The sequence below is a fragment of the Cetorhinus maximus genome, chromosome 3 (genome assembly GCF_964194155.1).
Source record: "Cetorhinus maximus chromosome 3, sCetMax3.hap1.1, whole genome shotgun sequence".
Lineage (NCBI taxonomy): Eukaryota > Metazoa > Chordata > Chondrichthyes > Lamniformes > Cetorhinidae > Cetorhinus > Cetorhinus maximus.
The window spans coordinates 178648196-178664715 of NC_135881.1; the positions used below are offsets into that span (position 1 = coordinate 178648196).

The 16520-nt window shown below is 41.3% G+C and overlaps 1 protein-coding gene across 2 annotated transcripts in view; it reads right to left on the reverse strand.

The window, feature by feature from the left end:
* The window catches only part of rp9 (RP9 pre-mRNA splicing factor), a 39834-nt gene extending 23377 nt beyond the window's left edge, over window positions 1-16457 (reverse strand). Inside the window, exons 1-4 of one of the 2 annotated variants that reach the window (XM_078539338.1) lie at window positions 16185-16457; window positions 11761-11791; window positions 8559-8688; window positions 4993-5084 (exon numbers count right to left, since the gene is read on the reverse strand). In XM_078539338.1, the coding sequence (XP_078395464.1) occupies window positions 4993-5084; window positions 8559-8688; window positions 11761-11791; window positions 16185-16327 (396 nt within the window). In that variant the 5' untranslated portion in view covers window positions 16328-16457. The remainder of the gene's footprint in view (window positions 1-4992; window positions 5085-8558; window positions 8689-11760; window positions 11792-16184) is intronic. The other variant, XM_078539339.1, reaches the window with a different exon arrangement.
* Between the last annotated feature and the right edge of the window lie 63 nt (window positions 16458-16520).

Genomic DNA, 16520 nt, shown 5'->3' on the forward strand with positions numbered 1-16520 from the left:
AAACAGATGTTATGAATCCCTTATCAACCACCCCTAGACGCTTGTCACACCCTGAGCCAACCAGTCTCACTGAACTCCATCTTTCACACGAGGGTTTCCAATCTCCAGTTTTGAAGAACTCGCTTTGGAATCTTCTCCCAAACGACACTTTGTCTCAGACGCCTTCCACAAGGGTCCACCTCCAGGGTTTCAAACTCTCCTTCCGTGAAGATATTAATGTATATAATGTCATTGGAAATTATTTTAAATTGGACTAGTAGTAGGGTCTGTGTCTGCGGGTGTGAGTGTATGTGTCTTAATTTGATTAAAGCCAGCTAGTCTGCGTGCTTTGATGTATAGTAGTTTTGAGATGTTAAACAGTAAGGCAGAGGGTACGTTTGCATTTTGTTGAATAAACCAAAGACTGGGGGTGAATTATTGCACCTAGCTAGGAGATACCAAGCAATGTGTTTATATTACTACTAAAATTAGTACTATGAAAGGCGTTTATTGTTAGATGAGGTGGAGTTCAAAGGGCCTGGTGATACAATGAGAATTTACATTCAAAGGGAAGGCTAGGTATATACAGGAAAATGTATTGTGTGTGAGTCAGAGCATGCCGCCTGGAAGCCTACAACTGTGCGAAGGAACCAAATTGAAAGGAACCTAATTTTGAATTTGTAAGATAAAATGTGCTTTGCCTGGTGTCTGTTTAAGTCTAGGGACAGAATTTTTCTGTCGGCGAGCTGGGGGCTGGGGCCTGCTTGCTGACGGGAAAATGATGCGGGATGATGTCGGGGGGAACCCCCGACGTCATCCCGCCCCATTTAAATATTCAAGAAGGCGGGCGGACAGCGCGATCAGCTGTCCGCCCGCCGACCTGTCAATGGCCAATTAAGGCCATCGACAGGGTAGTTAAACCAATTAAAGGCCCTGCCCGTCCAACCTTAAGGCTGGCAGGCAGGCCAGGAGCCCCAGCGGGCTTCTGAAGAAACATGAAACCTCATCCACTACCGGGATGAGGTTTCATATCTGTTTTAAAAAAGTTTAATAAAGTTTTTGTGAAATTTATTAACATGTCCCAGCTCGTGTGACATTGTCACATGAGGGGGACATGTTAATAATTTTTTTATTTTTCTATTTTTAAAGTTTCAAACACTGTCAGCGCTCTCCAAGGCAGCACTTAGTTTCAGGGAGATGTGTGCTCTTTCGCGCGTATGCAGTTGGGGAATGTCACCCCCACCCCCCCCGGCTGCACAGGAAGCCGGTGGGGCCCGCCATCAAGGGCAAAATTCTGCCCTAGGGTTATTGTTGCCTTGGTGAAGATTTACCTGGAAATGATTAATTTGGGGATTTGTTTAAAAGTTACGGTTAGGGTCATGGTATTATGGTAGTAACTTGTAGACATGTGTATGCATTTAAATTTGTTGTTAAATTAATAAATGTTTAATTTAGTTTATATAAAAACTCTCGAGGCTTGGTGGTTTCATTTCAGAATTCAGAACTGCATCTCAAACATACCAACTGAAAATATAGGTTATGACAGTTGTTTAAAGTTTCCCTCTGGGATTTTAAATAACTCAGCCTTTACCAACTGCTGTGTCATAACATTCCATTGTTCCTCTTCCCTGGGTCGCCACATGCATTCACACTTCCTTCCACGCATACACTCTCAGATTCAGCTGTGCCAACAGAACACCACTGCTTCACGTGCCCATAAGGAGTTACAGATCTTTGGCTGTCTCCTTGGATTCTCTGGCTTTTCACAAGCTTATTTTACTTTAAGTCTGTATCCTGCAGCTTTCTCCCTTTAGGCTTGAAGCCTTTCCTCTGCTCCTTACCTTCACTTCTCTTTTTCCTTTAAGACCTGTCCCCTGCAGTTCCCTCTCCCAAGTAGACCTCTGACAACTTGGTATTTCCCTTGAGATTCAGAACTCACTTGACATTCAATGTTACTTTAACCTTAGAGCAACTCATTCAAGATTCTTATTATGTCAGCTAGAGAGAGACTTAAGCTGTTTCCTCCACCTTAGCATAATGACCAACTAAACTCAAACTGCTTTTGGTTTCTCTGTGTCCCTGTGTGGGCCTCCTGTTGCTAGACACCAGCCCAGTTTTTCTACCTTGCGTTTGGTTTAACACCCCTTCAAGAGTAGTAAGACCTCATTACAATGCAGGCATCTTTTAACTGAAATATTAAATGAATACTTTGCATTTGCCTTCACCAGGAAGATGACGTCCAGGTTATGGTGAAAGAAGAGGTAATTCAGATACTTAAGAGGGGTTTAAAACTTATAAAGAGAGGGTATTAGATTGGCTGGCTACACTTAAAATTGGTAAGGCCCCAGGACTGGATGAGTTGATTCAAGGATACTGGGAGAGGTGAGAGTGGAAATTGCAGAGGCACTGGCCATAATTTTCCAGTCTACCTTAGACTCAGTGGTGGTGTCTAAGGACTGGAGGATTGCAAATGTTTACACCCTTTTTTGAATACGGAGGTAAGATAAGCCCACAGGCCAGTCAGTTTAACCTCAGTGGTGGGGAAGCTTCTAGAAACAATAATGCGTGACAAAATTATTAATGGACACATGGGCAAATACAGGTTAATTAAGGAAAGCCAGCATGGATTTCTTAAGGGCAAATTGTGTTTAACTAACTTGCTGGCATTTTTTGAAGAGGTAACAGAGAGGTTGATGAGGGTAATGCTGCTGGTTCATAATTCATAAATGCCACACAACAGACTTGTGAGCAAAGTTACAGCTCATGGAATAAAAGGAACAAGAGCAACATGGATATAAAATTGGCTTAGTGACAGGAAACAGAGGGTAGTGGTTAATTGATGTTTTTCAGGCCATGGGAAGGTTTGCAGTGGAGTTCCTCAGGGGTCTATGTTGGAATCCTTGCTCTTCCTGATGTATAGTCATGGCCTAGATCTTAATGTGCAGACCACAATTTCAAAATTTGTGGATCATATGAAACTTGGAAGCACTGGGAACTGTGTGGAGGGTAGTACAGAACTTCAAAAGGACATAGACAAGTTGGTGAAATGGGTGGACAAGAGGCAGGCAAAATTCAATGCAGATAAGTGTGGGATGATTCATTTTAGTAGGAAGAGCACGGAGACACAATATAAGTTAAGGGCACAATTGTAAATGAGGTTCAGGAGCAAAGGGACCTGGGTGCATTTGTGCAGATGTACCTATGGCAGGACAGATCGAGAGAGCAGTTAATAAATTATAAAGTATCCTAGACTTTATTAATAGGAGCATAGAGTATGTTAAATATTTTAAACCCAGTGACATACAGGTTATGTTAAACTTGTATAAAACACTAGTTCAGCCTCAACTGGAGTATTGGGCGCCACACTTTAGGAAAGATCTGAAGGCATGAGACACTACAGAAAAGATTCACGAGATTGGATCCAGGGATGAGGAACTTCAGTTATATAGATAGATTGGAGAAGTTAGGACTGTTCTCCTTGGAGAAGAGAAGGTTGAGAGGAGATTGAAAGAGGTATTCAAAGTCATAAGCAGTCTGGACAGAGTAGATGAGGAAAAACTATTCCCACAGGTGGGAGGATCGAGAATGAGAGGGCTCAGATTTCAGTTAATTGGCTAAAGAAGCAATGGAGATATGAGGAGAAACATTTTCACGCAGCGAGTAGTTAAGATCTGGAAAGCACTGCCACAGAGTATGGCGGAGGTAAGTTCAATCGAAGCATTCAAGATTGTATTATTATCTAAAAAGGGAGAATGTGCAACGTTACGAGGAGAAGGCAGGGGTATAGCACTAGTTGCACTGCTCATTCGGAGAACTGGCACAGACAGAATGAGCCGAATGGCCTCCTCCTGCGCTGTAACAATTCTGAGAATCTTTGAAAATTAACCTGAGTTCAGCAAAAGATGTAACAAATATGACCAATATCAGTCGCCCTGCAAAAACACTATTGCTAATATTTGACTTCAGGAAAAGTTAGTTCTAACTGGATAGCTTTCAGAAATAGTAATCTTATGTACTGAAAAAGTAAAACCCATATGTTTTAAAGAAGCGGATGGGTTTGAGTAGGATGGGGGTGGTTACGGTCTCAGAAATCTGTTTCCTGACTCAGGCCTGCCTCCAACCTGCCTACTTCTGGCTTTTATTGAGGCTGGAGATTAATGGGAGACAACCTAATCCAAGGAGGTGGGCTGCAACTATGATAATGAGGCCGTAAACCTCACAATAATTTCGCTTTTGAAATTTTACAGCTGTCGGCTGGGTTTCTCTAGCTTTCAGTAACACAGAGGCTACTTCAAGATGAGGTTGTTGGATTTAGGAGGAAAGTGCTTTCCAACCTACCGCCAGGATCCAGGTGCCTACCTTCATAATCAGGCACAGCTCCCATGACCTTAACCTCTTGCCTTTCCATCAGGCCCTGCTTCCATCCTCTCCAACCAGGTCCCAACCTCCTCCTTCCCCAAAGCCCCCAATCCTCTTCCTAATCACCAGGGCAATGTTGCCCCTGCCTGCCCAAGTAAGGTGGATCCCGATGTCCCCCTTACCAGACTCTGATCTCAACCCCTCATTTGGCCTTCGATTCTGTCCCACCAGGTTCTCAATTCCACCCATCTCATGCTCTCAACCCTACCTCCTCACCAGGCCCCCTTTTCATCCCCTTACCAGACCTCAATCACCCCACCTCACCAGGCCCCAGCCTCTCTGATCCCTCCCCACCAAAGCCCCTGACCTCATCCTCCAAGATCATCACTCCTCCCCCTTCATCCCTGTCAGTTAAACCTCCTATTATCAGTTCAGACTTATCTGATGCTGTAGCTGTCACTGACCGGTTCTCCACTCAAATGAAGGCCCAGCATGTCGATCATGCTAAAACTCCATAGTGTGTGGGGGAATCCTGAACTGAGAGTTCCCCTCAACTTTCTGACTGATATGATCCCTGCAGGTCGGTAAAAATTTTGCCCGTAACTTTTACATGTTTTCAAAAGCAAAGAGAGAATGAAATCTGTTCTGACTTACTACTCTGAACTGTTCCAATTTCTGATTTCCACTGATGAAATAGGGACATTCCCTATCCCCAGTTCTGTGTCCAAAATTTTTGCATCTCCAGCCTGGAAACAACATTGTAAAATGGTATAAGTAACAATTAATAGCAATTCTCCAGGGATTACATTTAAACATTTTCAAATCCTTATCAATTAAGGCATTTTTAAACTTCGAAGCCAAATTAAACTTCAGGTTTAGCTTGAATAAGGGGGCTGATTGGAAACAAGGATGGAGGAACTGATAGTGTATGGGAAGCTCGGAAGTAAGTACAGCTCGTCTGTGGGTAGTTTTTTAACTCAGTCATCTGATCATCATTTTACTTCCTGGTTTGCTGTCCAATTAACGTCAGCAGGCATGATGACAACATGATTTCAACTCCTGTAGTTAAAGATGTACCAAAATGCAAATTGCAGAATTTTCAAGTTGTCATAGAGAGCCACAGACTTTTTGCTAAGTAATTGGAATGGGCAAAAGCTGTGTCTTACTTCAGCAATGCCTCCCTAGATGTACTGTTGGAGGCTGTAAGGGCCTGGAGGTAGGTATATTTCCCTTAATGACAGGAGGGAAAAAAATCTGCATCTGAGACAGAGAAGGTGAGATTGAGTGTTGCAGAGGAGGTCAACAGCAAAACATGGTGCCACACTCCTGGATCCAAGCAGAAGGTTGGATCAGTAGGCCAGGAAAGATGAGGGCATTGCTCCATATTCTGATGTGCATATCACCCTAACTCTCTCATTCTGCCTTCTCAAGCCTATTCCTCACTCCTCACACCAACTTACCTTGCAAGTGCACCCATCCCTATTTATGTACAACATCCCCATCCTCACTGACATTTACATTCATTCTTATGCATTGTTATGCCTACCTCTCACTCATTCTCAACAAATGTTCTCCATCCATTGGGGGAACATATCCCATTACTCTCATGCATAGAGCATAGCAGAGAGCACTCGGGAAAGGCAGCAAACTAGAGGTGGCCCACCAGTCATCTCTCAATTAACAAAGCAGCAGAGGCAGCGGCACAGAGGTTAGCAGAGTCTCAGCATGCCTGGCCATCAGAAATGGAGCCTGTCAGCTATTTGGTAAGAGATTTAAATATCAGACAGCCTATTATCTGAGATCCAATCTAATACAATGTTCGTGGTATCCATGCCCATCTGATGGATCCCAGCTCCAAAGTGCAGTCCAAAATGTCAAGAAGATATAATAATGTTTATAATGTTATTGGAAATTATTTTAAAATAGAGTTTAGTGATGCCTGTGTCTATGTATGTATATGTGTCTTAATTGGATTAAAGCCAGCTGGTCTAGAGGCTTTGATGTATAGAAGAGAAGTAGGTTTGAAATGGTAATTAGATAAAAACAGGGAAACAGAAGGTTTGGTGTAAGGAGGGCAATTTGCATTTTTAAATAGACCATTCAAAAGAGCGGGTGAAATATTACACCTAACCAGGTGAAGCTCAGAAATAATGTGTTTATTTTTTTAAAAGCTTGTTAGTAAAGTGGATATCATGAAAGGGTTTTGTTAGAAGATTTAAAGTTTTTAAAAAAACTAGTGACAATGAGAATTTGCATTCAAAGAGGAAAATATATATAAAGGAAGTGAAGGCTGTTGGAAAAGGAGGAGGGATTCTAATATCTAAAGCCTCCAGCCTGTAAGCCTCAAGTCTGCAAGGACCCAGAGCTGAAAGAAACTCATTTTAAATGCGACTGTCCAGGGTGTGCTTTGCCAGGAGTCTGTTTAAATGTGTGTTTTACTGTTGCCTTACCAGCGGTCTAACTGAAATTCAGATTAATTAGGGGATTGTTATTATAGTAGTAATCTTGTAGACATATGTGGGTGCTTACAAATTTTCTTGTATTCATAAATGTTTAATTTAAATTTATAAAAAACCTCTTGAGACTTGGTGGTTTTATTACTACTGAATTCAAAGCCTACATCTCGAAATATACAAACTGCAAAAATGGGTTATGACAGTTGTTTCAAGTTTCCCTCTGGGATTTAAACAACTCAGCCTTTACCATCGGCTGTATCATAATAGACCTCTAAACCTCCAAACTAAAAACTGTAACTCCTGTTACTGTAAAAAGTAACTCTCAACACAAATATTGCTAACAAATCTTTTCACAAACAGGTAAGAAACCAAGGGGAGAATTTTGTCCTTGGCATACGGGATCAGCAGGGGCGGTCAGGCACGCTCGGCTGACGCCATCGCATGTCATTTCACACTCGGTCGGGTCAGGCGCGCGCCCTCCACCGAGCTAAAAATTCTGGCCCAGCTGTGGGTTCTGAGTACTTATTGGCAGTGTCCTTTTCATGGCTTTAGCCCACTCAGTTGCCGCTGTGTTCTTGCCTTGCTTTCAATGTGTCATAAGGTCTAGGAGGCCGAGGAAACTTGTGGACGCAAAGTTAATGTACAAAACCCATGTCAATGTCACTCTAATTGAGCCATTAATGTGCCAATTTAAAAAAAATTTGTTCATGGGATGTGGGCGTCGCTGGCTAGTCCAGCATTTATGCCCATCCCTAATTGCCCCTTTTTCAGAGGGCATTTAAGAGTCAACCACATTGCTGTGGGTCTGGAGTCATATGTAGGCCAGACCAGGTAAGGACAGATTTCCTTCCCTAAAGGACATTAGTGAACCAGATGGGTTTTTACGACAATCGGCAATGGTTTCGTGGTTATCATGAGACTTTTAATTCCAGATTTTTATTGAATTCAAATTTCACCATCTGCCGTGGTGGGATTCAAATCCGGGTCCCCAGAGCATTACCCCGGGTCTCTGGAATACCAACCCAGTGAAAATACCACTCCACCACAGCCTCCCCCAATTGACAATCTTCATCTCCCAAAGGGGCCACACACATAAAGCCTAACATGCTGGAGTGATATGTGGAAGGCAATGTGTTGAAGCTGGCTTTCGGACATGTTCACACTCCCCCCCACCACCCCCCCCGTCACCAAATAAACCCTCCTCCTCCACCACATGTACTCTATCCTATTCACCCCTTCAGGTTAAATCTCCCCTAGTTATTCTGTACTTCAGACTCTGTCCTAGATCCTACCAAGGACATTTTTTTAACTTATCTACCATAAGATGTTTGTGTATAAGTCGACCTTTGACTTATGGGTTGACTTATATGCCTAGCATAAAAGTGAACCGCCAGCATGGGTGTGGGTGGTTGTCCTCTTGAAATGTCACCGGCATCTGATGCAAAGAGTGGGTATGCTTGACCCCTTGTGCCCAGTTATAAGATACCAGTAAATAAAACCTGCATTTGTGGGGTGAAAAATTGAGGCTGACTACCAATGTGAGTATAGCTGTAAAGGAGGGTCAACTTACAAGCCAAGTATTTGCAAAAACATGATTTTTGATGCTGGCAAAATGGGATTGTCTTATACACTGCATTTTAGGTTATTAACAAGTCATTTATTTCAGGTTTTCTTTCTACATGTATTGCCACAATTACAGGTTAATATTGACATACTTACTCATTTTCAACAATAAATAAATAAGATCAATGAGATTCTGCTTACACTGCATGACTTTCACTTCTTTCCCCAATGGCATCCAAAGTCCTTTAGTAGGAGCATGTGCCAGGAAATCTCTTGCTCCTTCATTGCCTGGCAGGTCTGGAATACAATCTTCAGGCTTGTAATCATCTTCCTGAGCATACAGAAATCATTTTACAGGCCTTACAAATGCTGTAATTGGCTTTAATATTTTACATTATTCAGAAGAATCACTTAGACCCAAAATTCTGCAAAACTGATTCAGGTTAATTTGCAGAATACAAAATTAATGGGTGACTTCTTAATGAAAACCAGATAATGAATGAACATAAGAAATACATTTTTCTCTACAATCCATGTCACCCTAAAAAAATCGCATTCTCAGTAACTACTGTGTGATTAAATCACATTTTAGTAGTTTCACTGGTGGATTGTTAATAACAGAGAAAAGCATACATTATCTTAACAAAAACAGGAGAATGCTTTAAGTTCTTTGCCATATATATTCCCACAAAAGGTTTGGAAATGTATAACAACAGATTTCTCATTATTCATTCTCTTCTTCAACTTTTCCCCCCTTGATTTTCTACGCTTTCTTCCCATTTTTGAAGGCAACAATTCATGCTAGTTATAGTTCCATGGATGCCAGAATTTCGCTATTTTCTCCCAATGGCTATTCTTTAGTCAAGATCCTGGTCAGTCGTTACCTGTAAGTTACTTGACCACGGAGGCCAGTCATTGTTGAACCCTCAACAAAAAAATACCTGGAAAAACCCAGCAGGTCTGACAGCATCTGCGGAGAGGAATACAGTTAACGTTTTGAGTCCACTTGAAACGTTAACTGTATTCCCCTCCGCAGATGCTGTCAGACCTGCTGAGTTTTTCCAGGCATTTTTATTTTTGTTTTGGATTTCCAGCATCCGCAGTTTTTTGCTTTTATCATAGTTGAACCCTCACCTGACATCCACAAATTGTTGAGCTTGTTGCAGGAATTACTACATACGTCAGAGCAGCAGAAACACGGTTGTTTCTTCCCCATCACACAAAGCCCATACCAAGTTTGGTTTCCATACCAAGGCTAATTGTAAAGTCCCCACTGCTGTTTCAGATCTTCAAGCACTTAAATGACATGCTAACATGCTGTCTAGATTTAACTTTGTAAGTCCTTTCTGACACAGGAAAGAGAAAGTTATTCTACTGAATTGTCAAATAGATTTAAATGTTGTGAAGAAACATACTCGTACAATAAACAGCACCTAATCATGTTAGAATCTTGAATAATGACAGCACAGGAGGCCATTTGGCCCAATTTGTCCCTGCAAGAGAAATTTAGATAGTTCCACTCCATTGCCCTTTCCTCATAGCCCTACAATTCTTTAGCTTTCAGGTGCTTATCTAATTCCCTTTTCAAAGCCAAGTGTTATAGTGTTAAAAACAAACACAGGTAGGACAGAACCTAGTGTTTTAACACATTTGTGCGCCACTTTGCAGCTTTCAATATTTTACTAAAACTTATCTATCAGAGAAGGACCTCTTGCTTATTTATACATCAACAAACTTTTAAGCACCAGATTAACCTTTAAAAATCCACCATAGGATGGAAACTGAGAGGCTAAGTTTCGAGCTCAAACTCTTGGTCACAGGTACACTGGAAGGAGAATTTTCATGCAGACCACCTTTCTGCTGAAAAGTGAGGACTGTGGACAGCATTTCCACTTCATAACATCACTGAAGAGGAATTTTTTGACATGATGAAACAGTTAGCTATAAGCAGATATTTTGAAATCTAAATCTCTGAAGAACAGAGGTAAGAAAAGCAACAATAGGCATCATTGTAAAATTTAGGACTAAATGGCAATGAACACACCGCTTTAGGTCAGATTATATTTCAAAGAACCACGAATTGTACAGTAAGAGAGGTTACAAGTAGCTTTGTCACAGATTGATAATAGGCCAGCTACTTTAAATTTTTAATAGTGCACAAATTTTTTTAGCACCCCAGTTTATTGGATGTAGAATTGTACTTTAATAGGATAAGATGAAACTAAACACTAATGTTTCATTTAATAAAATTGCTTAATATGTACAGATTCAATTCAGAACATATTTGTATGATTTGTTACTGACAAATTCTAGCATTTTAAAATCTGTGCAGTTGTGATTCCAAAATGTAACAGTGCAGAGCTGTGAAATTAGATCACTTTGTTTAGGTAACTTGCTAAAATTTGCTTTAAAAAATATAACAAAATTTAACATGAGTTTCAACTGAATTAGTAATAATTAAGCAATTTTCACAAAACACTGTTTACAAGAATACTACTTAGTCATGTGTGCAATAATCACAATACCAACTAGAAATAAACACCCAACTACACCTAATCACGTTTCTGGCCTCCTTTCTACTCTTTTCTAGTCTAAATACAGAGGGCACCACACAAACCAAAAACAAGAAACAATGAGGGCAGAACCAAGGTTATAGTAGTTTGGAGAGGAGGCTTCTGTGTAGAAAATGATTATGTATCCCCATGAAGATTGATTTCCTAACAAAGGAAACATAGAGTAGGCAATGACGATTGAAATATAAAACTCAGTGGTGAGAATCCTCAGTTAAATTCCTTCTGCATTATTAATTCAGGATCCAACTCCTCTTTTTATTATTGTCAAGGACCTAAAGGAGTGATGTTGCTTGGAGCCATCAGGAGCAGGAGTGCATGTGTTTTATTCTCCAAACTTTCATTTTCCTATTCAGTGGGCTGGAGGATGGCATGAGGAGGGACAGATATAACTATGTCAGCACATATTAGAATCATACTGGCATATTTGTTGGACTAACATTATATACGTTGCTCTCAGTGGTTGTAAATAGAACACTAAATGGTAATATTTAATGCCGATTTAAAGCAGACCAAAGTGCATTAAACTGATGTGCTACATTCTATCAGAGTTAGGATACTGGCTCTTGGCCATTACTCCTCACAAAATAAGACTTCAATTTCAGGACATTGGGATATCTAGTGTTTCCATACAAAAAAAAAATCCACACCAAGAGTCAACCCACATCATGCTTGCGTACCTCATGGTAACTGAAAATAGTACAGAATATGAGGGAAATATCCATTTTACCTGGCGATTGTGATTAGTGCAGGATTACTAACAGATTAAAAAAAACATATTCTTTTGAAGTTTGTAGGCGTTAACAGGTGTATCAATTCAAATTATGACTAACCTTTATCATCCCTGGTGGCGGCTTCTCATAGCTATTAAAAATAAACAAGCATAAATTGCAAGAATTCAAAGACTTCACAAACAAGATATATTCAACGCGAGTTACTTTATATTAGCTTCCTATCTTCTAATGAATAAGAGCACATTCTGGAAGTTTGGTGTTGGTGTGAAATGTAAACCAATATTAAGAAGTAATATAAATTGGGTGCCCAGGCACAAACTGAAATCAAGTGAGACAGCCTCCTCCAGGGGAGGCTGAACTAGACTGACCCCAAATGAAGTGGAGCAACCACAAATGTTATATTAGCTGATTAAATTCATAGAGTGCTCCTTGAACCAAGGGTTTGTGACACTATAATAACATAATGATACCACCACTGTTTCCAAGGTTACTGCTGCTGGCTGATGACACATCTGCAATAATCTCATCAACTTTTACCCATTTTAAATGCATAAGTCCTGATTTATAAATGGAAACTGTTTAGGAAAATTTGTTGTAATACAATCTGTCACCATGTATGAAGGAACACACTGGTGCAGTGCTGAACACAAGAACATAAGAACTAGGAGGAGCAGACCACACAGCCTATCAAGCCTGCTCCACTATTCAATATGATCCTGGCTGATCTTGGGCTTCAACTCCCTTTTCCCACCTGCTCATGTCCATTAATTCCCCGAGTGACCAAAAATCTGTCCATAACAGCCTTAAATGTATTCAATGATGGAGCATCCACAAGCCTCTGGGGTAGAGAATTCCAAAGATTCACAACCCTTAGAGTGAAGTAATTTCTCCTCATCTCAATCCTAAATGGTTGGCCCCTTATCCTGAGACTGTCTCCCCAAACAGCGGAAACAATCTCTCAGCTTCGACCCTATCAAGCCCCTACAGAATCTTGTAGATTTCAATGAGATCACCTCTCATTCTTCTAAATGCCAGAGAACATAAGCCCAATGTACTTAATCTCTCATCATGGGACAACCTGCTCAACCCAGGGACTAATTTAGTGAACCTTTGTTGTGCCATCTCCGGTGCAAGTATATCCTTTTTTAAATATGGAGACCAAAACTGCATAAAACTGAGCTGGCTCTCTCCTAGAAACCCAACCTCTTGCTTCTGAATAGAAGATGGGATGAAAACAGAGCGCACACACTTACCCTGGGATGTCTGTCTTTCAAGATGGACCTTATTTTAAATGTTTCTCTAGGATGCAAATGTTGCAAAGCCATTGGAGGATGGGGGATTTGCACAGGCAATTTTCAATGCAAACAATTTAAAATTCAGATTAATATTAAGGATAGCGGTGTCACTTTAAAATGAGAACTGAATTGTATTTGTATATACTGGTTCATTATCCTCTGGCTCTACCCTGCTTCATCTGAATTTATCTTTAGTTCCTATGCACATGTTTGATAATCAGGAACAGAGTCCACAAACATCCCCATATTCAACAACCGCAGAATCCAACAGTTAAGCATAGGAGACAAGATGAATGTGCTTGCAAATGTCTTCAGTCTAAAACAGATATAGCCAATTCAGTTCACTGAATGTGACAATAAGTGGCTGAATGCACTACATACATAGAGAATGCTGTGATCCCTGACAAAATCTCAATTTAGTATTAAAGATCTATGTACCAAATCTAGCTGGCCTCTAGCCAAAAGTCCCAATGCAGCTATGGCACTGGCATATAACCAACAATGTGCAAACTAGCCCTGCCACAAAAAAGACAAAGTTTGTCTAGCCCATTACTGCCCTACTACCCTTCTTCCAATTACTGCAAATCCTATGAGTTAAGGACATTCAAGGGATTTACATCAGGTGTCCTTTATTTGTAAACAATAAAGAAAGAAAAACTTGCCTTTCACAATCTCAGAATGTCTGAAAGTGCTTTACAGCCAATGAAGTACTTTTTAAGCATAGTTGTACTGTAGCAAACACAGCAATCAAGTTGCACACAGCGAGTTCCCACAAACAGCTGTGTGATAAAGAACAAATAATCTGTTTTTGTGATGTTAACTGAGGGATAATGAGAAGGTTAAAAATTCCCCTGCTCTTTGAGAAACTTGTCATCGTATTTTCTACATCCAGAGAGGGCAGACGAGATCTTGATTTAACAATGTCCTCTGAAAAATGACACCACTAACAATGCAGCATTCCCTCAATACTACACTAGAGTGTCAATCTAGATTTTTGTGCTCAAGTCTCTGCTGGATTTAAACCCAGAGTCTTTCAATTTAGGGGCAAGAATGCTAAAATCCTTATTTTCAAAATGGCCATGGTATGTACAGTACCCAGGATTTGCTGCATCTCCTCCAGAGTTTCTTGTATTTTTTTAAAACTCATTCAGTATCATGTTGATTCTGAAACCCTGCCAGTGGCACGTGAATTCAGCTCCATTTACCATCTGTTGAGCTTCCCAGTTCATCAACACACTTTTCCATTGAGGAAGGGATGGGTATCCTGATCCAAGGATTGGCAATCTGCACTGGGCAAGGTGTTCACTCTCACCCCCTGCCTAAGCCCCAATCTCCAGACTTGTAGTCCTTTCTCCTTCACTCCCAGAGAATCCTATTCCCCAGTCCTCACCGCTCTTGAGAGCTCTAATTCTCCAACTCTTTCCTTACTCCCGATCATCAACTTCTTCCTGCCCTTAACGTCAGACTCACTGGATAGGACTCCACGACGATTCTCAAGAAGTTCAACACTAATTGGGTTTGCTTGATTGACATCTGCCACTTTTACCACCAGTGCAACTTGACTATACAATGTATGATTTACAGGATCCACTTGCAGCAACTCTTCAAGGTTACTTTGACAGCATCTCCCTGCGCTGTGACCGTTACCACCAAAGAGGACAGGAGCAGCAAGATTATGAAAGCACCGTGACCTTCAAATTTTCCTCCACCATATACGATGGATATAGATTGCTGTTCCTTCACTGTCACCGTTAAAATCCTGGAATTTCCTATTTAACACCATTGTGGGAGTGCAGATTGCAACAGTTCCAGGATAATGCCCATTACCTCTTTTTCAGAGCAACTAAGGGATGTGCAATGAATGCAGCTTTGCCAGTGTTACCCAAAATCAGAACAAATAAAAACAGGTATGAAAACTCCTAAAATTTAGCAGAACTAAGAGCTAGAACATGTTTCCTGATGTAATGTAGGAAATCCAGCAGCCAATATGCATACAGCACAGATCAACAAACAGTAATGAATGAAATGCCCACATAACCTGTGTTAGTGATAAATAGTGAAGGCCAGGACACCAAGGAGATTTCTCCTGTTCTTCAAAACAGTGTCACAGGATTTTTTACATCTATCTGAGAGGGTCTAGCATCTCATCTATAAGACTTCTTTCAACTGTGCAGTACAATCTCAGTATTAGAGTGCCAGCCTTTATTTTGTGGTTGTTTCTGGAGTGGGATTTCAACCTACAACTAAGATAAAAGCAAAATATTGCAGATGCTGGAAATCTGAAACAAAAACAAAAAGTGCTGGAAAAACTCAGCAGGTCTAACAGCATCTATGGAGAGAAAGACAGAGTTAATGTTTCGAGTCCGTATGAACTGATGGTGTTTTGAAGAAGAGTCATACAGACTCGAAATGTTAACTCTGTCTTTCTCTCCACAGATGCTGTCAGACCTGCTGAGTTTTTCCAGCATTTTTTGTTTTTGTTTCAACCTACAACTGTTTGGTTCAGAGGTGAGAAAGCTAACACAACTGACACACAATATGCAGTTTTGGCACTCAATATACATGCCAGATTAGAATTATGGGAAAGTGATTTGCAGCAATGGGTAACATTAACATTCTGGAAGCTGGAACAATCAAATTATTTTCTTTCTGTTCTTGGTGTAGCACTAATGATTTCAAACTAAGGCTCAAATTCCACAATTCTTAATCCTATCTGCATTTCCCAAACATTATTTCACTTTCCAGACCATTTAAATTTAATTTATATTTCCTGCTTTGTATCTCACTTAAATTTGTACAGGGTTGAAAAGCCTCATTGTTGCCTATCCTATTCACTAGCCACAGATGCCAAACACAATGTTTCAGATCATCAGAACCCAGCATTTTCTTTCTTATTATTTCAGATTGCCAGCATCTGCAGCACTTTGCTTCTTGCCACAGATTTCTTTCGCTGCCCTGGAACAGGGGTTGGATAAGGGGAAATCTCCGCTGGCTAGCCTGCAGAGAGTCTCTGGGCAGGCGTCAGCGGCCGTTACTTCACCGCCGAGAGCCAAGTCCAGACAATAATATGGCTGGATGTTTACAGTCTATGGCGGGTCCTGCAGTGGGCTAACCGGCGGCCGACGAAGGAATGGCAACCTCCTTGGCAGTACACTCACCCACCCACCCCGCAGCTCTGTCTCTCTCTCTCTCTCTCTCATAAACCACTTCTTGCTCTGTCATTCTTACAAGGTCTCGACATGTTTGATTTTCTTCACTTCTTGGTGCAGCCGTTTCTTCTTCTTCCTCTCCGGCTCCTTCTCCTCCGCCGTGTGACGCTTGCGCCGATGATGCCGGCGTTCGTTACCACTCGCCCGGTTGTCCTCAGCCATCTCACTCTGGCGAGGAACCCTAACGGTCGGCGGTTAGCGACCTCGCTCTGAGGCCCGGTCTGACAGTGACCCAACGGTCACGGCCGCAAGTGAAACGGCTAGCTCTTTCGCTGAGCATGCGCACTGGCTCGGGCTCAGCTAGCCCCGCCCCTCACCCGGACTGTTCCTATAAAAAGGCGCGGCGGAAGCGCTG